Here is a 24302-nt window from a genome sequence, read left to right as displayed (position 1 = left end):
TTTCAGAGGGATGGGCATTTTACAAATTCACAGCTCATATCTTTAGGAGAGACACCTTCAGAAGTAGAGAAATGTTTTAAAAGCCAGTGTGTGTGTGTGTGTGTGTGGGGGGGGGGGTGTTGGAGTGATAGCACAGCCGGTAGGGCATTTGCTTGCACGAGGCCAACCGAGTTCAATTCCCAGCATCCCATATGGTCTCCCAGCATCACTGGGTGTGACCCGAAAAGAAAAAAAAAATTCAGTGGGATTGAAGCCAGTGTTACTTAAATTGTCTGTTCCTGGAAAATTCAGGCTTTGTCCTTGGGTGGAAATGCTGAAAAAGAAAGTCAGTTCTCTACAAAACCCCATTGGACGTTCCAGTATCTTATGGCTTTTCTGATTGCACAGGTGACTCCACACCCAGTCAAGTTCACCCCCACCCCTCACCCCGAGGTTTCAGCACCCACCCCCACTAATAGACCCCAATTTGGTGTTACCTCTGGTCGTAAGACAGGGCCATGGCCCGGATGCCAGCATCACAGCCTGGATAGGCGAAGAGCTGCTTGAGGTCCGACACCCGCCGGACCACGACCACCCCGTGGTCTCCTCCGGTGAGCAGGTACTGCCCGTCTCGGCTCAGCTGCATGGCCTGGGAGACAGCAACGTGCAGTTAAGAGGTGGCACCGGGAAACGCAACCCCAACCTGCACCCATGTTCCAGTAAATCCACCACTGCAGCACAGGGAGAAAGAAGGAAGAGCATGGGGAGTGCCGGAAGAAACTTCCAGAAAATCCCCAAAGACCCTTGCATTTTATATACATACATACATACATACATATATATATATATATACACACACACACATATATATATGTATGTATCTAGTTGTGTTTTGGCTTTTGGGCCACACCTGGTGATGCTCAGGAGTTATTCTTGGCTCTGCACTAAGGAATTACTCCTGGTGGCGCTCCAGGACTAGAAGGAATACTGGAGATCAACGTGGGTTGGGGTGGCCATGTCCAAGGCAAGTGCCCATCTATTGTACCATCATTCCAGCTCCATTTTTGGCATTTAAAAATAAAAAACCAGATAAAACTGCGCAAGCCTTGAGCGTGTTTCAGCAGACCCCGCGCCAGGTCTGCTGCGGGCCCCCATGCTGGGCTGAGCTCATGCCCGGAGCCAAACAATGACACTCTGGGTGCAGGAGGGGCCGAGCAGGAAGTGCAGACACAGAATCTGTGAAATGGGCCACTGCCTGTTTTTGTATCCTTTACACATTTTAATGGCGGGAAAATATCCCCAAAGCATATTTCATGACATGAGAATTATATGAAGTCTCAAATTCAGTGCCCCAAAGTAAGGGTTACTGGACGAAAGACACACTACTTTACTTGTGGCTGCTTTCACAAGTGCAACAGAACAGTGCGTACGCACACACAAACACACACCCCCCCCTAGACATTGACTGTTTGTCCCTTGATGGGAAAAGTATGTTAACTCCTGATACAGCAGGGCCGCCCCATTCCCAGGGCTCATCCACACCCCCTGCCCCTTTACTGAAAGTGTGTATTTGCTGCGTTAGCTCTGGGCTCCTGTGAACTGCCCCACGCGGGGCCAGAGAGTGGGAAGGAGGGTGTCCAGATGCGCGGAGGGAAACATCTGTGGGCATCGCTGTTCACTGTTTTTAATATTGTGCCGTGCATGATTTTTTTATTTCAAATGCAGAGAAAAGCAGAGACATTTCCTAAACGTAAATGCCAGTTTTCAAAAGTCTCTTAAACATGGCTTGTGTTCAAGAACACATTCTCAGGAGGTGAAAAACTCAGGACTGCAGAGCCTGCCGGGGGTGAAGGCATTTGCCTTCCACGGAGCAGGCCTGGGTTAGATCTGGCACCACATAACGGTCCCTTGTGCAGCTGGTGTGGACCAAACCACACCAAAACTAAGGAAAAGACCATGGCTGGAAGATGGTGATACATAAGAAGTATTTTCTAAGTCTTAACCAAGTCCAAATAGTAATTTTTTTCAATCTAAGTAGAAATCAATGTCCTCTTCCCCATTCCCTTCCCAAGTGGCACGCTCCAGGGAGCACTGGGAACGGCCAGGAAAGTAGGACCAATAATCATTTGCTACACTTATAAAATTCGGCTGGTGAAAAGCCATTAACCTTATGCTGTGGTTCACTTGAGTTTTATACTTGAGGCTTTCTATTAGATAAATGCTAGATCAAAGCAAATTAAAACCATTCATTTTTAATTCTTTGTTCTAATAAAGACTCTCCAGTTGTGTCTAGAATTAAATAAAACCTGTGTTTACAGAGCCACACATTTATCTGCATCCAAAAACATTTTAATAAGCCAGGTGCCTGCCAAGGTGAAAAATTCCTTTGCTGGTGCTTCTCCTGCAGAACCTGCCATCCGCTTCCAGCGCCCAGAGCCCGCGGTGAGGAGACAGTTCCCGAGACCCAAACCACTGAACCTCGTGGGGCTTAATTCTACACGCCCCCTCAGACCCAGAGACATGTTCTGGAACCATAAGAGTCCCCCCGTTCAGAGTGTGTGTGTGTATGTGTGTGTGTGTATGTGTGTGTGCGCGTGTGTGCCTAGAGACCATTGACCATCACAGCTTCCAACACAGCCTGTGACATGTTCTGGAACCACAAAAGCCCCCTGCAGAGAGAGAGCAAGAGTGAGAGTGAGAGAGAGAAAGAGAGAGTGAGAGTGTGTGTGTGTGTGTGTGTGTGTGCGTGTGTGCCTAGAGACCATCGACCAACACAGCTTCCAACACAGCCTGTGACATGTTCTGAAACCACAAGAGCCCCCTGCAGAGAGAGCGAGAGAGCGAGAGAGAGAGAGAGAGAGAGTGTGTGTGTGTGTGTGTGTGTGTGTGTGTGTGCGCGCGCGCGCGTGTGCCTGCAGTGACCATCACAGCTTCCAACACAGCCTGTTACACAGTCAAAGAAAATAAACAAGTTCCGGGCTGCCTACTTCAACTGAAGTTCCTCATGGCACCATCTAAACAGTGCCCGGGTGACACTCCAAGCTCTGTGAGCCACGCTGGCACTGGGCCATCTGGCACCTGAGCGAAGCCAGGTGGGAGCCTTGACTGGCCAGAGGGGGTCCGGGCAGCCGGCCTGCAGGGCTCCGGGGCTCCAGAGCAGCTTTGCTGCATGAAGGAGCTGGAGTGCTCCCAGCTCCGCTGTGCTCCCGCCCTGCCCTGCCCTGTCCTGCCCACCCCCCTCCCGGGCCCAGGGGCCGCTTAAGCTGTGGGCAAGGCCCTCGCGGTCGGTCTCCGGCCTGCCTTAATCACGCGCTTGCCACTCGCGAGTTAGGATGATAAAGTGCAGGAGTGCTGGGGGAAAGGCGTTGGATTGTTTAAGCCTAAAAGCCAGTGGGAAATATTACCCAGGGAAAGAACAATGGCTCCGGGGCAGGAGGGAGGGGAGGCCGCGGGACCCGAGCTGAGCCGGGGCTGCTGAGTGAAACGCCGCGAAACGGTCGCAGCCCGCAGGGGATTTCAAATTATTTCACAGATTTATTAGTGCGGCTGACAATATAATGGCGACTCAAAGTGACAGATTATCAACATTATGATTGTACAGAAAGGAGGAAAGGAAAGCTCTCTGATGTGTACTTGGTTTAAGAGAAGCATTATGGGGAGGAAGGGAAAAATAAAAGCCCCGCGTGTCTGGTGGGGAAAGGAAGGAGGCAGGAAGGCGCGCGCGCAGCCAGCAGGCCGGCCCGTGACCCCACCCCAGGGGTCTCTCCTTAGGGGCCGCGCCTCGCTCTGCCCTGCACCCCACGTTGCCCGAGAGGAGGGCTCACCCGGGGAGAGCTGGTTCACCAGGATTTACGGGGCCAGCGGGTGAGGACCAGCAGGAAGGCAGATGTCCGAGTTGGCCGAGCCTTCGCTCAGGGGGCAGAGGCCTGGCAACCCCCTCGGCTCCCCCACATGTGCTGGGGCCCTCACTGCCCCGAATCAGGGTCCCCAACCCCCCCAAAATGAGAGGCCACTGCAGCGTGTTTCACCTTGACCTTCCCCGAGGTGGAGTCTCAACAGCCATTGGAAACAGAATCAGGTCGGGGAGCGGAGATGGAACCCCAGCATCGCTGGTGGCCGCCGGCAATGCCAGCCACGAGCAGCTCTGCATTCTCGGGCCTGAGCATGGCACCGCCACGCCCGACTGGCCCGGGAGTGACCCACTGACCCAGTGCCCGAGAGGCCCGTGGGACAAGAGGCGCAAACACAGCCTGGGAAAGCGCAGGCTGGAGCATGAAGCTGACCGGTGCCCCAGTACAGAGAGAGCTGCCCGGGGCCCGTCCCCGGGGGAGCCCTGTCTGCAAGGACGGCCTGTGACCATGCAGAGCTGTCGCCTGGTCCTTCAGCAGTGCCCAGCACTGAGCCCCACTGCCTGCCGACTCCAGGGTAGGGGCTGTGGGCACAGGGAGGGCGGCAGAGGCTGCTTCCTCAGGCCACAGGGCGCCAGTCTGGGCCTGCTGCCAGCCCCCCTTAGGGTCGCCTCACTCCCAGGACAGGGGTGCTTGACCCCCCCCATCTCCCCAGATCAGCCAGGGCAGGGCTTGTGCGCCTCGGGCCACTCACCCTGATGTTATCCTCGGTGTCCACCGTGGCCTGGAGCTTCCCGTTCACACTGAACGCACAGAAGCAGCCGTTCCCGTAGAAGATGACGCAGTGGCCCTCTCGCGAGGCCTGGATGAGTTTGGGCTTCAGGCACTTTTCTGGAGCCTCCAGGGTCCTCAGCAGGTCTCCATTCATGGAATGGATGAGACACGGTCCCTCTGTGGGCAGACACACACGGCGGTGTTGGTTCCGTGGGTGCGAGTGACAGCTGGGTGGGCACCGGAATCCCCGGGGCACACAAGCCCCTCAGGCAGAGCCACAGGAAACGTTTCTTGGCAGTTACTCTGCAGACCCCCCGCCCCCGGCAGAGGAGGGAGCCCCAAGTCAAGCCCTTCAGCACACATCGCCTTGGGAAACAGGAAGTTGCTTTGTGAGGGGCTGGAGCGATAGCACAGCAGGGAGGGCGTTTGCCTTGCACAAGGCCAACCTGGGTACGATTCCCAGCATCCCATATGGTTCCCCCCGAGCACTGCCAGGAGTAATTCCTGGGTGCATGAGCCAGGAGTAACCCCTGAGCACCGCTGGGTGTGACCCAAAAAGCAAATAAAAGGGGGGGGCTGTTCTTCGAGAGGTGAGAATGTGGGGGGGCGTTACAGAGAACAAGAACAGAAAGGCCGGGGCGCTGACACAGAGGCCGTGAGCACGTCCATCTCCCGCTGTTCCAGAGCGGGTCCCCGTCCTGCACCTCCTGTGTGTAGGGTGAGCTGGTGACAAGGAGCATCACCAGGAGCGACTCGGGGCTTCCTCCGTCCCTGAGAGTTTCCCCACGGGGCCACCAGCCCGCACGTGCCTGTGCCTGTTCCCTCTCAGGATGGCGCCCCCCTCCCCCACCCGCAGGAATCACGGGAATCACAGGGACACGCCCGCTGGCAGCTCACAGTCCAGACACCGCTACGGGACAGGCCTGGCACTCACGGCCCGGCTCCCGGGAGCCTCAGGTGCACGGGATCACCGCCCGCAGGAGGTGCTGACCGGTTACTGCTGCTCTTAGCAGGAGCTCCACGTTCCAGTCGACCAACCCTCTCTGGTGGAGGCGGGGGGCGGGGGGCACGCCCAGTTCTTACAGTTCTTAGGGGCAACTTACGGCTCTTTGCTCAGGGGTTTTTCTCTTCCAGGGGTTCTCAGCTGACCCTGTCCGCGTGGCCAGCTGCGTGCCAGGCAAGTGCCCTAACCCCAGCACCCCCCCGCTGCAGCCCTGAGCCGCTCAGTCTGATCACGGCCACTTGAACAGTTACTAAGTCTCGTTAGCTAGACTAAGAATCACACAGCTCAGGACACAGGAAGTGACGCTCCCGGGCGCTAAGTGACCTACGGCGACAGGACTGATGGGTCCAGGCCTCAGCGCAGGGCCGAGAGGCAGATGCCGCCCACAGGCTAATCAGTAAACTGGCGAGGACTCGGGGGCCACATCGGGATTGGTCGCACGAGCTCTTGCACAGCGTTCTGAGGCCCAGGCAGGGGACGGTGCTGACCAGTTCAGCCCCCACCTGGGGCCTCGGTCTTAGAAATAAACACACACACAGATGCGCCTGGCTCTGGCCTCCCTCTTCCGAGGAAGAGTGCAGAAGGCCTGCGTGAGGGTAAGGCTCTGTGTGCCTGCGCCGGGACCCAGCCAGCACCCACGTGGGCAGAGACCCTGGCTGCGGCCGAGCTGCTGATGTGAGAGAAACAGCCCCTCCGCGGGGCTCTGGGCAGTCGGGGTCAGGTGCAGGCTGGGGGCAGGGGGGCGTCACCTTTCGAGCCGCTCAGCACCAGGCCCAGCTCGGCGCAGACGGCCGCACAGGTGATCTCAAAGTCGTGGCCCGTCAGGATGGCCCGGGGTGTGGTGGTCTCGCCTGCGGAGGAGAACAAGAAAAAGAGCAAATCACGCACCGCCAGGCGTGACCCCCGGCCCGTGCTCCCCGGAGAGCACTAACCCCACCTCCCGATCTGCCGGAATGCCGATGTCGGCCACGACCAACATGAGAACGTGTCTGTAAGTCCCATTTCAGGGGTGCAGGAGTTGCTCGAAGAAGATGCTTTTGCTTCTGCGCGTGGGGACCTGGGTTTAACCCCTGCCCCGCCCCCCATCACCACCGAAAAAAGGCCCTTAAAATTTTGTTTAGGCGCTGGATTCAAACTATATGCTACGGTTTGACAACCACATGTTTCTCAGTTTGTAATCTTTGCACTAAGCAACCAGGCTTGAAAACAGTCGAGATAAATATAAGCTCCTGCCTTAGAGGATTTGTGGCTGATTTTCCAGGCAGAGACTTTGTCAGAATTCACAGTCCAAAGAAAACCAGTTAGGCCTCTGCCCTCGCCTGTACTGGCACATGGCCCTTGGGCCTGAGACCCCCAGGGCAATGACGATGGTCTGAGCAAGGGTTCCGGGTACTTCAAAGCGACCCCTCTCCTAAGGAGCCTGTTTTTATACTTTTATTGTACATGAATCTCCTAGAATATATATTTGGGTCATTCAGAGAAATGTGGGGTGAGGTTCCACCTATCCTGGAGCTGCTAATAATTGGAAATGGGAGGAAGAAGCGAAGGAAGGAGAGCAGAGCGTCGGGTAAGAGCAGCTTTTCTAGGCGTTTCCACGGGTCCGAAGAGGTCCTTCCTAAGCAGCGCCAGCCCAGAGCAGGCAACCAGGAACGGTTCTGAGTTGTGGCCTGTGTGTGCCAAGCCACAAGGATAAGCCTAACTCCGTGCTTAGGATACTCCGCTTTGCTGAGTCTCGGGGCTCACATGCCAAAAGCCTTTGTAAATGGGGCAGGGAGCGGACTCTGTTTACATCTTAGACTTCCTAGAGCTGGATCGGGTTTATAGTATGACGGATAAATCCCAGAGGGGCAGATTTGCCCAGCAAAGTCGGTCACGACCTCCAGTGGTGGGACTGTGTGGGAAAGGATGACGGTGTGTCATCCCAGCCCCACGCCCTCCGCCCTCCTCTCCTCGGAGAGTCGGCAGGAATGCGCTGTCCTCGGGAGGCCGAGGCTGGCTGTCGAAAACCATCACACTTGGACTAGAGGCTGGCGGTGTTCCTCAGTGGCAGCTTGCACTGGTGGGCTGGACCCCCGGCATCACCCCCACATTGCAGAGTATCCCCCCGCCCAGTATTGCCACAATCAAGTGCACAGATTAGGACATTTCATAAGAAATAAATTACACCAACCAAGAGGCATTGTATTTCCTGCTGGAGATAAGCCTTGGCGTGTCTTAAGGAGTTTCCACTGCATTCGCCCTGATTCATCGCTGCCCCTTTGAAGATGCTGCAGTAGTTGGACAGACTGCAAAGGCTGACACTGTTGACAACGTGTGTGTGTGTGTGTGTGTGTGTGTGTGTGTGTGAACCACACCTTGCGATGCTTAGGGCTTACTCTTGGCTCGCTAGTCAGGAATCACTCCCAGTAGTGCTCAGGGTACCACATGGGTGCCAGAAATTGAATGTGGGTCAGCTGTGTGCAAAGGCAAGCGCTGTACTCTCTCTCTCTCTCTCTGACCCCGCTGTTGGAAACGTAAAACAATTTGTTTCTTGGCCACCGATGGACACAAGGTGACAAGGCACGATGGTCTTGAGCACGAGGCATGAGCTCCAGGAGGCAGCCAGCTGGCTACTGATGACATGGTTTCTGGGCCCTTGGCACCCGGGCGAACCGGATTCCTGAAGACAGTGGAGAAAAGTCAGTGGACCCGAACTCTGGTCTTGCTTTGATCAGCCGAGTGAGTTAACAGACGGAAATGCTCAGCACGGGAAGGCAGGAAAGTGTGGCGATGGTGGCCTGGGGCAGCCGCCATGATGGTGGAGGCAGGACTGGGTCCCACTGCAGGGCAGGGAGCTGCAGGCACCTGCAGCCTGACTTTCGGGCACTGACAGTAGGCAGAGGCGAGGCGGGGCAGGGGTGGGGCAGCTGCCCCGGTGCCAGCCCCAACGCCACGCTTCCGGCTAGACTCCACCATCTCAGGTCCAGGCTCACTGAGAAATTAACCTGCCAAAAATTTAGGCTATTGGCTCAAGAAGTGGAAGCTCTGTTTCTTGTTTGTTTTGTGGATGGCCCCCACCCCGGTAATGGGCCGCAGTTACTCCTGGCTTTGCACTCAGGAGTCACTCCTGGCCCTGCGCCAAGGATCGTACGGGATGCTGGGGACTGAGCCAGGGCCGAACGCATGCAGGCACCCTACCCCCTAACTATCCTCCAGCCCCAGGGAGTGAAACCTCTGGACAGGAATTGCGCGCTGCAAGTAGGGAAAGGGACAAACATGAGAACCTTTCAGTACCTGTGCTGCAAACCATAATGCCCAAAAGGGAAGAGAAAGAAAGAGGCAAAGTGCCACAAAGGCAGCTGGGGGAAGGTGTGTGTATGTGTGTGTGTGGGGGAGGGGTTGTTGGGAGGAAAACTGGGGCATAGGTGTTGGGAAATGTGCACTGGTGAAGAGACGTGTGTTGGAACAGTGTATGACTGAAACCCAATCATGAACAGCTCTGTAACTATCTCACAGTGATTCAATTAAAAGTGAAATAAAGTAGAAATTGATTTTTCCCCCTTTCTTTTGGGTGCTAGAGATGAACCATACAGTGTCACCCACACAGTGCACCACGGGCCACATGCCCAGCAACCAGTAACTTTGTGCACCAACAACTAAGTGTTAAAAGTTCTTTTTATTGTTTTCATAAATTACCATTTCTTGGGGCTGAGGTGGGGGGGGGTAGTATGATTGTCTTGGAATTCCTGGGTAGAAAATAAGATTTGAGGGGCCGGAGAGATAGCACAGCGGGTAGGGTGTTTGCCTTGCACGCGGCCGACCCGGGTTCGATCCCCGGCATCCCATATGGTCCCCCAAGCACTGCCAGGAGTAATTCCTGAGTGCAAAGCCAGGAGTAACCCCTGTGCATCGCTGGGTGTGACCCAAGAAGAAAAAAAAAAAAAGAAAATGAAGATTTGAAGGAAAACCAGTGGCGATCAGAGAGAGCCAAGTGTCAGTGAGCCAAAGTAAACAACGGGCAGAGGGTCCCAGCAGAGCCAGCGGACACGCCACTGAGGCAGGACGGCGTGTGGCCGACAGATCTAAGAATATCTCCCAGGGACGTGGGGAAGAAGTGAGAAGACTGCTGTCCACTGCAGTTCTTCCTTTAATGTGACTTAGGATTCTAAGCATTTTTGATGACTATAAAGTTAGAGGCAAGGAAGCCTCATTGATTAATTCTGCATACTGGATTAGCATCTGAGCATCCTTCTGGCGAGCTCGTAACTGAGATTTTTATCTGGGGAAGTATTTGTGAACGAAGTACTTGCAATATACTGGTTTGCAGTATGCCACACTGCACCAGTTATTTATTTTTTTTTCCTCCAAAAGCACAAACTAAAAAAGGATTTTTCTTTTTTCTATTTAAAGCCTGATCGTTAAATAAAGAACTGCTCAGTGCTTCAAAGTTTGGCACAATGTTCCCCAACCCAGGAAGTAGGTTAGACAGTTCAGGAAATACAGGGGTTAAAAAAAAAAAAAAGGAAATGGAAAGAACAACAACAAATTTAAAGCATTAGGGTAGAACTCGCCTACGGGCTGCGTTCATAGACACTCACGGGGTTGCCGCGAGTACAAAGAGTACAAAGTGCTAAGAGAACTTTGCTCTAAAAAACATCCATTAACGGCCTCTGAAAAGCCACACGCACTAGGGAGCGAGACTTCCGGTAGGGAAAGCTGTTTCCAGTCTTGTGGTCACTCCCCTTTGATCTGTGGTACAGATCAAACATTCTTTATACTTTCTCATAAAAACACAATCTTTCAAAATCAATGACTGTTGAAGTCTTATAAGTTCCAAGAAGCCAAATATTCCCAATATTAAAATTTTACTATAGGAAACAAAATGATTTGGGTTTTAAGCGCAACAGGCCCAAAATGTTTCAAGTTCTACAGATATCTGGGAAGCCAATGAAAGGGCTGGGATGCAAGGACGGAGGTGGAGGGAGCGACAATGGCTCTTTACTTCCCTGTTGCACATTCCACTGTCGCCCATCACCCTGGATCCTAGGAGAGCCCCAGCAGCACCACGGCACAGGGTGAGGAGTTGAGCCCCGCGAAACAGTGCAGGTTTCTGCTTGGGGCTGGAAGTGAAAGCCGGGAACCGTGCCTCATCCTCTGCCCAGCGCTCACTGATGCCTGCGGTCCCGCTGTGTCAGCCCGCAGGGTTAACGCTCGGCAAGCAGGGAGCCCAGCTCAAAGACCACTATGCTGGCCCTGTATTACTCTCCTCAAAGCTAACACTGTCTCCCCCTAAAACCTTGGAACCGAATAAAGAACAGGGCAGAAAAGTCCTTAATCAGATTTTTTTTGGAGGGGATTTGGGTCTGTGATCGTGAGCAGGGCCGTACCCAGCGGTGCTTAAGGCTCACTCCTGGCTCGGAGCTCAGGGATCTGGCGTCCACAGGTTCAAGGCAAACTGGCAGCGTGCAAGGCCTTCATCCCTGATCAGCCCCAACCCCTCCCTTAGTTTTAAAGATACTGAATCAATACTTTAAGTGCATGCTTAGTTGAGATGACTTTGGGGCCAGACACTAACATTTCCTGTTTGTTTCCTCATTCACTCTTCCTCCGTTCACTTAACAACACGGAGCAGCTTATAAGTGATGAATTGGAGAAAGAAGGAAAATAGGCCTTGTATTTGCAAACTGCCTAGATTTTCACTAGACTGCCTTTTATAAACCATACTATAAACCTAAAATAACATAGCTATTTATAATTACTTAAAGGGGGGTTGGACCTCAGTTAGGGAACCATACGCAGTTTGAATAGGGATTGAATCTGGGTTGGTTGCATGCAAGGCAAGTACCTTAATCTCTGTCACCTCTCCTTCCCAAACACTTGTTAACTGGAAAGGTTAAAAACCCATAATGAAGTCCAAATGAATAGAATTTAATTTTTAAAAATGAAAATGAGTATCAAGGTCTAGAGAAATAGCTCCAGGAGGTGAGCACAGGTCACACGACACAGGCCCCAAACACCACCAGGAGCTGCTCTGGAGCCCACCCGCCTGGCCCTCGGAGAGTGGCCCCCAAACAGGAAAAGAACCAAACTAATGTGTGAGGCCCTGGGTTTGATAATTGGCACTGTGTAAAGGAAAAAAAATAATAAAATGTAAGATCCGTAAATAAAAACCTAGCTCCCATGAAAATGCTTTCAACAGCAGTCATTGGCAGGAAAGTGTTCACAAAATCTAAATATATAAACTATTAACTCTATAGGGTTTTTTTTTTGGGGGGGAGTAGTTTTATTAAAGCCAAGTTTTCTACAATCTGAGCCAGTGATTGTTTTAAAGATGCCGGTGTCTACTGCACACGCCCCTGGCTCCGTCTCAATCACAGTCTGGCGACTACAACCATCCATGTGGAAACCGAGCATTAAGCTTTCTCGTGTGGTTCACCATGGTGCTAAATCAGGAGCGGCAACGGCCTCTCTGGGGCAGCAGGGAGGAGGCTGCCCGCCGTTTCGTAACCCTTTCTCATGAACTTCCTAATTTTTCGACAGGAATGATAACACCGATTTTTAATTATGCAAAGGTAAATGGTTTTCAATTTGTTCCAGTCATTCCATTGCTACCCTTTGTGTGCCTTTTTTTTTTCCCCACTCCTGAAAAAAAAAATTGTTACTTTCAGGGCTGGGGATGCGGCTCAGTGGGAGGTGTGTGCTGTGCGGCTGGAGACCGGGTTCAGGCCCCGGCGTACGGGAGGGGAAAGGTCCCTCTGTCCTAGCACTGCAGGTAGGCGCTGACCAGAGGTAGTGCAGCTGGGAGCTGCCAGGTTTGATGGAAACAAATGAGGTAAACAAGACCAGATTGATTAACGTAAGATATGACGTCGCTATAAAAACCAATGATAAATTCTTTGTTTCTAACTGTCCCCTCCCTCTCTCTTAATGTGTACATACCTTCAGATATAAACTTAACAAATAACCCTAAAATGTGTCATAACTAAAAAAAAACCTACAGAATATTCTCATGAATATGATGTTGTAAGAACTCCGTATAGCAAAAATTATCTCTAGATAGACCTCAAAAATAATGAAGATTTCATTACTTACTAGTCTACATCAAAGTCTGCAGTGGTGCAGAAAAATCAGCTTCAATAATTCAGTACAGCTTAGTGGTTAAGAATGGGGCCTCTAAGGGGGCCGGAGTGATAGCACAGTGGGTAGGGCGTGTGCCTTGCATGCAGCCAACCCGGGTTCCATTCCCAGCATCCATATGGTCCCCCCGAGCACCGCCAGGAGTAATTCCTGAGTGCAGAGCCAGGAGTAACCCCTGTGCATTGCAGGGTGTGGCCCCAAAAGCAAAAAAAAAATTAAAAAAAAAAAAGAATGGGGCCTCTTTGGGGGTAGGGATCTAGCTAGTTACCTTGTTCTGAGAAACATCTTCAACTTTCAAGGCACTTACATAATCTCTCTGTGCAAAGACAGTAAGAACAGTGACCACAAAGGATTACTCTGGGGATGGGGAGTAATGAATGAGTTGCCATGTAAAGTGCTCTGACATGCCTGTTAGTCAGCGCTCAGTAGCACTTTGAGGCAGACATGGCAGTAATACTAGTAGCAACAGCAGCAGTAGCTGTGGGGGTAGAATGATGCATATTTTCACCCTTTGCAAGAGAGACACCTGTCAGCAAAGTTTATTATTCTCATGCTGCATAAGGGCTAGTTAGACATGATTTAAATGACTTTTGTTTCTTGTGACTGGAAATATAACTTAATTTCTAGAAACCAAAATTTCATTTCTCCCATTCCTTATTCCCGATTTTCTAAACTTCCTTGATCATCCCTATAAATTCTGATACAACTATTATCTTAAAGCCTAGAACAGAAGTGATGGTACAGTATGCTAATTATAATCTTTAGTGCCTAATTTTCAAAGTAATTACATGATCATTAAAATTATTCGGATAATTTAGTAAATTGGGAAGAAAATTAAAAATTGTACCCAAATTCCACTCTAAATAACTGTAGCTAACATTTTGTTGGTGATCACTCCAGACAGTTTCATGCCTAAGTATACCATAGACAGTTAAAAGGTACCTACCATATTCTACAGGTAGTTTGATAGTATTTTATACTTATAAATCCACAGTTTATCTCTCCACGTACATATCAGAGTTTCACAATGGATTAATGGCTGGCTGGTACTTTGTTATGAAAATATATCAAACTTAACTAATGTCCTTCTGTTTTCCCCGCTCTCCAGATGTTCATGTGTGGGTCCCCTTAGAGGTCTTTGGCTTTAGTTCAGTGGTCACTCCTGTAACTGCATCTGGATATTTAGTAACATGTGCATTTAAAATTCTGCCTCCAAAAAATAATGCAAATGGTTAGGAAAGTTAATGGAATGAATTTTTTTACACATTGTTGAGGTGCACCATTGACTATAATGGGGACAAACATTTATTTTAATTAAAAGCTATCTTTATTTATCCTAAATTCCCATCACTTAAAATTAATGACAGTATGCCCTTAACATTAACACATTTTATTTAATTAGTATTTTAATCTTTTGGATCTTCCAGTCGGTGCTCAGAGCACCTGGGGATATTCCCTGCAATTTTTGGCCAACGGCTGTCTTAGGTTGCCTTTAGGGCCTCAGTCTGCAGTGCTGATGGGCTCTGGTGGGGCTAGTGGCCCCCAGAGCCACACCCAGTAGTGGTTGGGGGCATCCAGAGATGCTCTAGGGGACATGTGGCACTGGATACCAAATACGATGCATGCAAACCTACACCTAAATCCTTGCATTATCTCCCCACTTCCCTCCTTAATATTTTAATTTTTTTTTAAGACATGCAAGGAAAGTGGCTAGAGAGATAGTACAGCAGGTAGAGTGCTCGCCTGGGATAAGGCGTCCATCCCTGGAACCACGTGTTGTCCCCCCGGCCCCGTCAGGAGTGATCCCTGAGCACAGAGCCTGGAGTGAGCTTTCAACACTACCAGGGGTAGCCCCCAAACAGAGACAAGCAAAGCACAAGTGAAAACTATAAAGGGTTTTCACACTTTAGATACTTAAAAAAAAAAACAACAAACCTCAGATTTGATGCCAGAAACAGCAACAAAGCAAAAATTAGACAACTGAAATATCTAAGTCAAAACAAAACAGCAACAAAATGGAAAGACCGTTGAGTTGGACTGGAAAAAATGCTTTCAAGTATATGTCTGACAAGGGGTTAACATTCAAGGTTATACAGAATTCATACAACACAAAGCAAAAAATAATCTGATTTTTAAAGTGAAATGAGCATCTGAAAAGACTTTTCCCCAAAGAGCACACACAGCTGGCCAAGAAGCAGGTGAAAGCCTGCGTTTCACTCTCAGGAAAGCGCATCATCTCTTGTTGCTTGTTGGAGGGTTGTTATGAGAAAGACAAGTATTAAAGACAAGGGGACGGGGAAAGGCACATCGATGGAAATCTGTGATAAAGGTTCTTCACTAACTTTAAACTAGAATGATCTAGCAACTCTTCTTCTGTACTTCCCTGAAGAATACAAAAACACTCATTTGAAAAGATGTCTTGTGCCTTTCTGTTCATTGCAATACCAAGACATGGACACAAGGTGATTGTGCATACATACACATACGCATGTATTCACACATGTGAACTATTATTCAGATACTAAAAAGAAGGACGGGCCGGAGTACAAGTACAGCAGGAAGGGTACTTGTCTTGCACGCGCTTGGCCCAGTCTTGATTTCTGGCATCCCAGATGGTCCCCGTAATTCCTGAGTGCAGAGTCAGCCCTGAATCTCGCTGGGTGTGGCCCAGAAACCAATACATAAAATTAAAAATAAAAAGAAATATATTCTCTTACTTGCAGCAACAATCACGGGCCTTACAGGCACCATGCTAAGTGAAGGCAGACAGGGGGAGAATTATAAAATACTGTATATTTTCACTGCTCACTGAAATGAACCCGAAAAACAATTGTCCCCTCCCAGTTAACCTGTAGATTCAGAAAACAGGCTGGTAGGTGCTAGAGGCAGAAGTGGGGTTATTAAATGGGTAAAGATGATCAAAAGGTATAAAGTTACAGTTATTAAAGAAATAAGACCCAGGGATATAATGCTCAGCATGTTGATGATAATGAACAATATCGTCGTAATCTACAACTGAACATGCTAAGAGAAAAAATTTTTAGTGTCGCATCATAGGAAAAGGAAATCTGTGAACTGTGTGTTGGTGTTTGTGACCTAGACATACTGTGTGATCATTTTACAACACATGCAGAACCACTGTGTTGTACAGTTGAAGCTAGTATCATATTATCACTGTATTACTCTATCACTGTCATCCTGTTGCTCATCGATTTGCTCGAGCGGGCACCAGTAACGTCTCCATTGTGAGACCTGTTGTTACTGCTTTTTGGCATATCGAATACACCACGGGTAGCTTGCCAGGCTTTGCCATGTGCGCGGGATACTCGGTAGCTTGCTGGGCTCTTCGAGAGGGACAGAGAAATCGAACCCGGGTAGGCTTCATGCTAGGCAAATGCCCTACTTGCTGTATAAAGAAAAGGTTGCACAACTACATTAATAAGCTATTCTTGTTGGAGGTGAGGCAGCTCTTCCCATGGCAAAGGGAAGGACAGATACAGGTATAGCTGAGTTTATAATTAAATGGGAAAGCAGAAAGTTCAGGCTCAGCTCACCAGAGACTTCATTTTCTCCATGAGTAGGAGGCAACAGAATTTACTGGGGTGAGTAGCAGAGCGCCGCGTGGCTCTGTGCAGAAGACACACCATTTAATTTTCCCAATGATTTTGCATCTGCTAGCTCCGTTAGTATTGTAGTATAAGACAACTTTATCTAACTTTTGAAAATTATCCTATTTCATTCATTCCACAGGAATAAAATGATCTCTTAGTTGGATAGCTACAAGTTACAAGAACAAAAGCTAAATTTAAAAAACTCAAGAGTTTTGAATTCACTGGTACATCTAATACATCTACTACATTGGTCTGTGGGGTCTTAATTAAGTGTATTTAAGTATGTTCTTAGCTCTACAAAAATGTCACACAATTTCCTAAATTTTTTATTTAAAATTTTTTCATTACATTTTTTTTTTCTGGTGCAGGGAATTGAACCCATGGCCTCACAATTCCACTGGCTGAGATACAGCCCTGACGCTAAGATTCTAAATTCTACAGCAGAAGGGACTCACTTTAAGTTTTGAAAGTGGGAGAGGAGGTTGCAATTCCAGATAATACTCAACCTCTCGATTAAAGAAGACGTACTTGAACTTTCTGAGAAGGCTACACACCAAAACTTAGTTGATGGGAGGAACTGTGGGCCACCTCAGACTAATTCCAGCACTTGTTGGAAATGAAAATTTCTACCTGAGCATAAAATATTAGACAAACACCTCTTTCTTTTGGTGTGGCCCTAGAAAAGTCTACATATGAAGATACTCAGTTTCAAGTGGAGGGCGTAAATCATCTGGCCCTCTACTCTCATATTTATATGGCTGTAGCCTACGGGGCAAATGGTATAGTCATTTTTCTCTGCAACTAAACAAAGTAAATAAATGTGATATATTGGCACATCACCCCGCCACTCTGCATATGGTGCACATTAGGGCGGTATTCATTCGCCATATGAATATAATTCCTTTTACCACATCTCCTATTAGTTACAAGCAGTAAATACAGACTTGTTGTGCTGGAACTGAGGGCCTGCATTACATCACGGAGCACTAAACATCCTGCACCTTCTGGAGAATTTCATGGACCGAGTTTTGATGTCACCTGACCGCGAACACTGCCAGCATATTGCTTCAAACCGCCTTGATGAATTCTTGAAGGAAACAAGAAAAAAAAATATATATATATATATAGGGCAGCCTTGGTGTTGGTGCGATGGTGTGCTGAGGAGACAGATGGAAAAATCACCTTCCTGACAAAGGTCCTGATGTGAACGGGCTCAGGGTCTCAAGCACTGCTTGGTACCGGAATCCGTGAGTGGTGGGCACCCCATGTTAAGGGGGCATTCCGTTCTACCCACATGCGACATGCTAATAGTGACTCGGAATCAATAAGCTCATTTCACGACAAGCCGTAACGCTTTGTTTCCTCATGCGCATGCTCTTCCTCTCCCTAAGACACGTTGATGATAAAGCCCCAAATACAGGCTCGGGAGGGGAGAAAGTATCCCTTCACAAACTGACATGGGTCAACACACATGGATGCGTCTCGGTATCTGTGACCCATAAATAACACATCACAGCTGGTTAGAAACAAAGCTGTCCGATCAAGGACTGATTTTCAAATTCACGGACACCGAGTCCCCAAATGCCTCCAGCAGATGGTGCTCTAGGACACCTGCTTAGGGGGAGCAACTGTCTGTGTTGTGTTCACCTATATTTTGGGGAGACAAAGAATCAGGATTTGTCAGGAGCGCCAGCACAACAACACACTAGGCTTTACAGTAAAAAGGAACACAATTCTTTAATCTGTGCGGGAAAATATGCATATGCATAAGCACACGTGCACAGAGGCACTCAGTAAATAATTCACACCTGGACATATTATGCCACTACTTTTCTTATAGACTTGATAAGTAGTCTGCATATATCAGTAGTATTTATGGTCACATGGCAAGATCATTCTAAATTCATTAAAAAAAAATTTAGAATGCCTTAAAGTTGGAATTCATTTTTAATTATAGCAGGAATGTCTCATTAGGGTGATACTAGTAAAATTAACAACACTCCGATTTACGGTAACGACTCCTGTGATTGATGAGAGTATAACAAAATGAAGTTTTAGACAGAGAAAAAGCAGGGCAGCTACGGCATACAGTACTTTAAAAAACAGCTCTGTGGTCTGTTAGTGCTAGCCTCATGGTTAATAAAACCTTCTCTCTAATTAACGGTGCTGAAATATTCTTAAAGAACAGAATCTTGTTGTTAAGAGAAAAACTTAAAGTTGTTTTTTTTTTCCCTCCAGTAGACGCCATTCCCATAAAGGAGAAAGCTGACATAGATTAGCATGTCTGATTGCAAAGAGGAAAAAAAATGCCACCTTTCAATCAAATCGAAACCAGAACGTGAGAATGGAAAACTACTTTAGTGAAGTACTACCCACACAAATCCATGCAACACCTCACATCCGCAACCATTTGCTTCCAAAGTTAATCAACTGCAGCTTAAAAAAAAATATTACTTGGATCCCTAAAAATAACAAGTGTACACACTTAAGTCTATGATTTATCAATATAATAAGTAAATAGTGAATAGATGTTTTGTACATTTTCATCTTGCTTCTAAGAACATTTGAAAGTTCAGAGTATTTACATGTCAATCAAATGCACTGGGAAATATTTTTTTCTAAGATTTTTTAAAGTACAATACAGTCTGGATAGCACTGTTATGAAGAAAAAAAAACGAGCATTTCAGGAAAAGCATTTTGGTAGAGAAGATTTAGCTTGGAAACACAAAGGCGACCACAGTTTTTGCTATGCTCCCTTCTAGAAACAAACATCTTTCATGGAAGTGTTTTTTTATTTTTTTTTAAAGCATCCACAACTAAATATCTTAATTCTCCTCATTAAGAAAATTGCATTCTATAGGGGTAACTATCACAAGATTATAAAGCCAAAGATAAAGTGGACCAGTTTTTGTCTGTGAAAGCAAGGTTTTTTGTCATGTAACTGAGGTATATTTCATAAAATACATGCACTTTCAAAGCTCCAAGTTTTACCCCATTTGAACTGGCCCGATTTTGCCTAGCCAATGTGTATATTAAACCTGAGTAATGTGATTTTAAAGAATAGTTACAAAGCTATTAGCTTCACATATTGCACTAAAATTAGATTTGGAGAAAATGGAGCAGCACATGATCCTAGCAAGTAAAATTACAAGGTGATTCTCATGATTTTTGGAATAAAAAAAAATGAAACACTTGAACGAAGCCCATAAAATATGAAAATTGCTAGGGCCTCATTTTTTTTCCCAGTGACCTATTTTTCCCTTTAAAGGAAAAAAAATCTGAATTCAAAATTTAAGTTAAGACAATGTGCTTATGCAACAGACCCCAGAGTAAACACACACGTGTGTGTGCACATCCACCTTGAGACACGAGGGCTGGACGTGGCCTAAAGGTCACTTTACCCTGAGATAAAACGAGGAACAAGCCGAAGCCCAGATTCCTCATCTGAAAGCTCTGATGCAGCGGCCGTGTCTGCCGTGGAGCCACTGGGAGCCCGGGGCTTAGAAAATCGGAACCAGCTTGCACGGATGTTTAAAACACAGTTCACACACAGTAAAAACGTCTCTGTTTTTGTCATTTTCTTTTGAAAAGCTTACACTGGCTTGTTCATTTTTCTATTCTAATGTGTGGAAATTCTCATTATATGAAAAAGTGCCTATTTGTCTTTCCTCCAGAGCCATCCTTCAAAGCGAACGCAAAATTAAATTGGGACATCAGACGTTATAAAAGGGCCAGAAAGAGACGAGGTTCACTCTGAGAAGGGTAATTTAATTTGGTCTAGATACATAACAATTTTCTAAAATTTTCATTAGATGTGCTGTTATGTTAGTCTTTTATTTTTATTCTTCTCATTACCAGTGTTACTAGGAATTAACATCCACCAAACTGCAGACAATGAGAGGACGCAGATGAAGTGCTTTATGAAAAATATCACATTATAATATATACTCCAATGCCAACAAGATGGTGTTTGCCTGGTGATTTATTTGCTCTAAGCATCCTATGCTTCGGTGAACACCTTAAAGTCAGTTACTATCGTTGCTTTCATTTTACAGACAAAGATCCCGGGAAAGCTTAGGACCTTGCTCTGTTTCACCCAAGCTTCAGGATCCGGTCCATCCTACTCTATTCATTTAAGACGACAAGCGTGGACAAAACATCTCCAGGGTGGCCTATGAGATACTTAAGTGTACAGACATATTTTTCTTCCTTCTAGAAAAGCTGAATATTTCTAGATTTAACATGTACTGTGGGGCTAGGAAGACAGTACAAGTTTAGGGTGCATAGCGTGCATGCACGGACCATATCCTAGGCGCCATCTGATCCCCTGAGCGTTGCCAGGTGCCCCCAGAGACCCCAGACCACTGCACTGTTCGGGCCTCAGAACTAACCTGGCTGCCTGGCTGGCTGAGAACCACTGGGAAGGGCTGGGTACTACTTAGGATTCACACACACACACACACACACACACACACACACACACACACACACACACACACTTTATGTGCTCCTCTATATATACATATATATATATGCATGTACATGAGAATATGCATATACTTAAAATTAAATTCCTGAAATCTAACAGCAGTTACATATAAGTGCAGCTAACGAGCCCTTATATACTTCTTAGTGTACACACTGGTAATGACCATGTATAACTCAGAGGACACAATTAGGTCAGATAATTTAAAAAAACAAAACCAAGCTTCCTTTTGGATTACCACATGTATGTACTAAGCATTACAAAGCAAGAGAGATTTATTCCTAAATATTGTGAAATAAGTAACAAGATGGTATATGTTATTTTTTATCTATGTCAAATCTAGGCCTGTCTGAAAATTTAGTAAATTTCAATAACTGAATTTAGAGAGAATGGAAAGCAAGAAAGCCCAAGAAATCATTCACCCTCAAAGGTCAGAAGGAAAGAAGGATGAGAATGTAAGGGTCCTCAACGAGAAGGGCAGTAAGCACCTTTCACAAGAAAATGTGAAAAATAAAACCCCTGAAAAATAGCCTATCTAGGCATATTGCAATTATATATACAAAGGAGGTGTGAAATGTGTGAGATATGTCCATCCACCCGCACGCACACGAATGCACATTCAAGTGTTTGCTCGTTTACCAGACTGTCGTGTCCAGCCATCACAGCCTAGAAATTTTCATATACTACTATGTAGGGAATTTTCCCGGTTTTGATTAAAATAAGAAATGTGTATTAGAAACTTACTGACTAAAAACTGTGTTTACCCCCCACTGGCAAAGAAAGGCACAAAGGGGAAACAGCTTTGACAACATGCCTTGCATGTACTATTTTAAACATTATACTTATTTCTTAACTAAGGAAAAAAACAAAGACTCAGTCTCACACACATAATATATAAATTTAACAGAGATTTAGGAAGTCAATTCAAAATATGATAGACTTAAATATATCCAGACTGCTTCAAAATCTGGGGTTAAATGACGGAAGGATCATAATATTCAGATAAAGTAATAGGAATAACAGGGTAATAGGGTCCTTCTTTAACCAAATACATGGTGACTTGCTTTAAATTAAGAAACTGTAAATATTTAAGAGTAGTTAACTTGCTCTACCTTCTGAAGTAAAACTCTAAAGCCATTCTTTGGTGTTGTCATAATGATTTTAATTAAATTCTCATTTTTTCAGGTGGTCCCTTTAATTGTTTTTTCCTACTTCTTAATGTGTTTTTCTAAAGCCATTTCTTTCTGCAGCTGTGTGCCATTGGTTTTAATGGTAGCTGCTTCCTTTTTTGCCTTCTGTGAATTACAATTTTAAATGGTTACACGTTTTTTTGTTTTACTGCCTTCAGCATAGTTTCATAAAGATGTTTAAGGCTGTTGGTGAAGATTTTCATTTCCTATCAGAAAAACCACATCCCAATTGGAATATTCCATGTTGGCCTTTATGGCCTGTTTCATCTCTTCAACTATAAACGCAAACCTGTTTTTGTTTTTTAAATAAAGACTGGTATCTTTTCAAGGGATTGTAGATTGAAGCTTTTTGTTTTGTTCTTTTGAAATATAAATTTGGTTAACAAATAAGCAAGGCTGGGAGGTTTGGTTCAGGGAGCTGGGGGCGGGGGGGGGGGGGGGGGGGCAAGTTTTGCAAGGGGAGCCCCAGGCTCAATCTCTGGATCTCTGGCACCATGTTCCCGGGGCACCGCCTGGGGAAGACCCCTACCCGCCCCCAGTACAGAAAGTAATATGTGATTTTAGCTTCCATGCTTTTATCTTATTGTTTGCAAATGAGACAGAGTTATCTTATCTAGGGAAAGCAATTTCCAGTGACGAATTAGCATTTCATCAGAATAACAAAACATGAATATTGGGTGTTTCATACTTGGACACAAATTCTCAGTGGCCATAAAACGTTGCTAAAAGGCTCTTTTAGACTTTTAGAAAAGGCTAATTAAGAAATTAAAGGTGCTTCATAATCCAGCCTTGCTTTTACTATAATGAATCAAAGGCACTGCAAAACATTACTTCTCTTGTCACCTGCAAAAGTTTACACGGAAAATAAATCGTACTTACTGCCCGGGTTATCTCCAATCCCACTGCTTTTCCCATTCCAGTACCAGAGCAGCAGCGTTGCGTCACGTGACCCGGAGAGAATGTAGCAATTTCCTCCGATATATGACTCAGAACGAGTGAGGCAAGTGACAACATCCCAGTGGCCAAACACCACTTGGATCAATTTGCCTGAAACACAGAACAATTTTCTTTACAATTGCCATTAGGCTGCAGGTAGGACAGAGGTTAGGGTGCCCCTCGCAAGCGGCCTCTGTATCGTTTATGCAGCACCACGCGCGCACGGTGCATCCCTGGCTGCAGCCCGGGCGGCCCTGGTCACCACTGGGGTGTCCTCAGGCCTTTGCATTACCCCTGAAATCCTGGGTGAGGAGTCACCACTGGGGACAGCTCCCACCCCCACCCCCAAAACTGCCATTAGAGGCTGGAGGGCTCAGTGGGCTGAGCACTTCCTTGGGATGCAGGAGGCCCAGATTCAGTCGCCAGCACCATCTAGTTCACTGAGCACTGCTGCAGAGCCCCCCCCCCCCCCACTCAAGCCAGCACAGGGAGTAGCCCCCCCAAAAAAGGGTGTGGCCCAGAAGCTCCTCCACCCCCACTCGCCAATAACCCCCGTGCTAGTAGAGCAGGCAGATTCAGCGACGGGCTGGAGTGCAGGCCCTGCACGCAGGGGGCCTGGGCTCGATACCCAGCACTGCAAGGACCCCGGAGCACCAATGTAGGAGGAGCCCCTGAACACTGCTGGGTGAGTCCCCAAACCAAAAAATAAAAACAGAGCCAGGGAGATGGCACAGGCATGCGCCTGACCCTGTCCACCCCGGGCAGCCTGGAGGCCCAGAGCACTGCCAGGCTGGCCCCGGGGACCCCAGCAGGGCAGAGCTTGGGCACATTACAGCCTCAGGTCCTGGCACCAAGCCAATTTGGGCCCAGTTGGCTGAGTACGGCTGGGAGTGGCCCCAAGTCCCCAAACATGCTAGGAGAGGCCAAAAACAAACCAAACCATCAAGTTTCTAGTGATCATTTAAGTTGTAAGATAACTGTCAGGGCAATGGGGCCCCTCCATGATGCACAGGCAAAGTATCTGTATGTGTCTGGACCACTGGAATCCAGACGATGACACCCGGGGCCCAATCTGTAACAATTAAACTGAGAAATAGAACAGTCAACGAGTCAGGCTGTGGGGAGTGAGGGATCTGGGGTGCTTGGTGCAGGGATGGGGCCACGGGCTGGTGGGACTGCACGTAGGCACACTGTAGGCCTGAGGAAGCCCTCTGTAAACAGCCACGTAAATCATGGAATCTAAATAAAAGGAAAACATGGTAATAAAGCTTATTAACTCAAATTATGATGATCTGGATTTTTTTTTATAAAAAAATGATTTGTTTCAGTAGTCATTTTCTTTGAAAAACAAATGAATTA

General features: G+C 47.3%; 1 protein-coding gene across 4 annotated transcripts in view; it reads right to left on the bottom strand.

The window, feature by feature from the left end:
* The window catches only part of LRBA (LPS responsive beige-like anchor protein), a 560234-nt gene that overhangs the window by 5302 nt on the left and 530630 nt on the right, over positions 1-24302 (bottom strand). For all 4 annotated transcript variants that reach the window (XM_055144432.1, XM_055144433.1, XM_055144431.1 and 1 more), the window contains 4 exons: positions 22887-23054; positions 6354-6455; positions 4582-4778; positions 477-628 (listed from right to left, as the gene is read on the bottom strand). In XM_055144432.1, the coding sequence (XP_055000407.1) occupies positions 477-628; positions 4582-4778; positions 6354-6455; positions 22887-23054 (619 nt within the window). The remainder of the gene's footprint in view (positions 1-476; positions 629-4581; positions 4779-6353; positions 6456-22886; positions 23055-24302) is intronic.

Source organism: Sorex araneus, chromosome 7 (assembly GCF_027595985.1).
Source record: "Sorex araneus isolate mSorAra2 chromosome 7, mSorAra2.pri, whole genome shotgun sequence".
Taxonomy (NCBI): Eukaryota; Metazoa; Chordata; class Mammalia; order Eulipotyphla; family Soricidae; genus Sorex; species Sorex araneus.
Note: the sequence above shows the minus strand (reverse complement) of the source record. Positions and strands in the feature narration are given on the sequence as shown.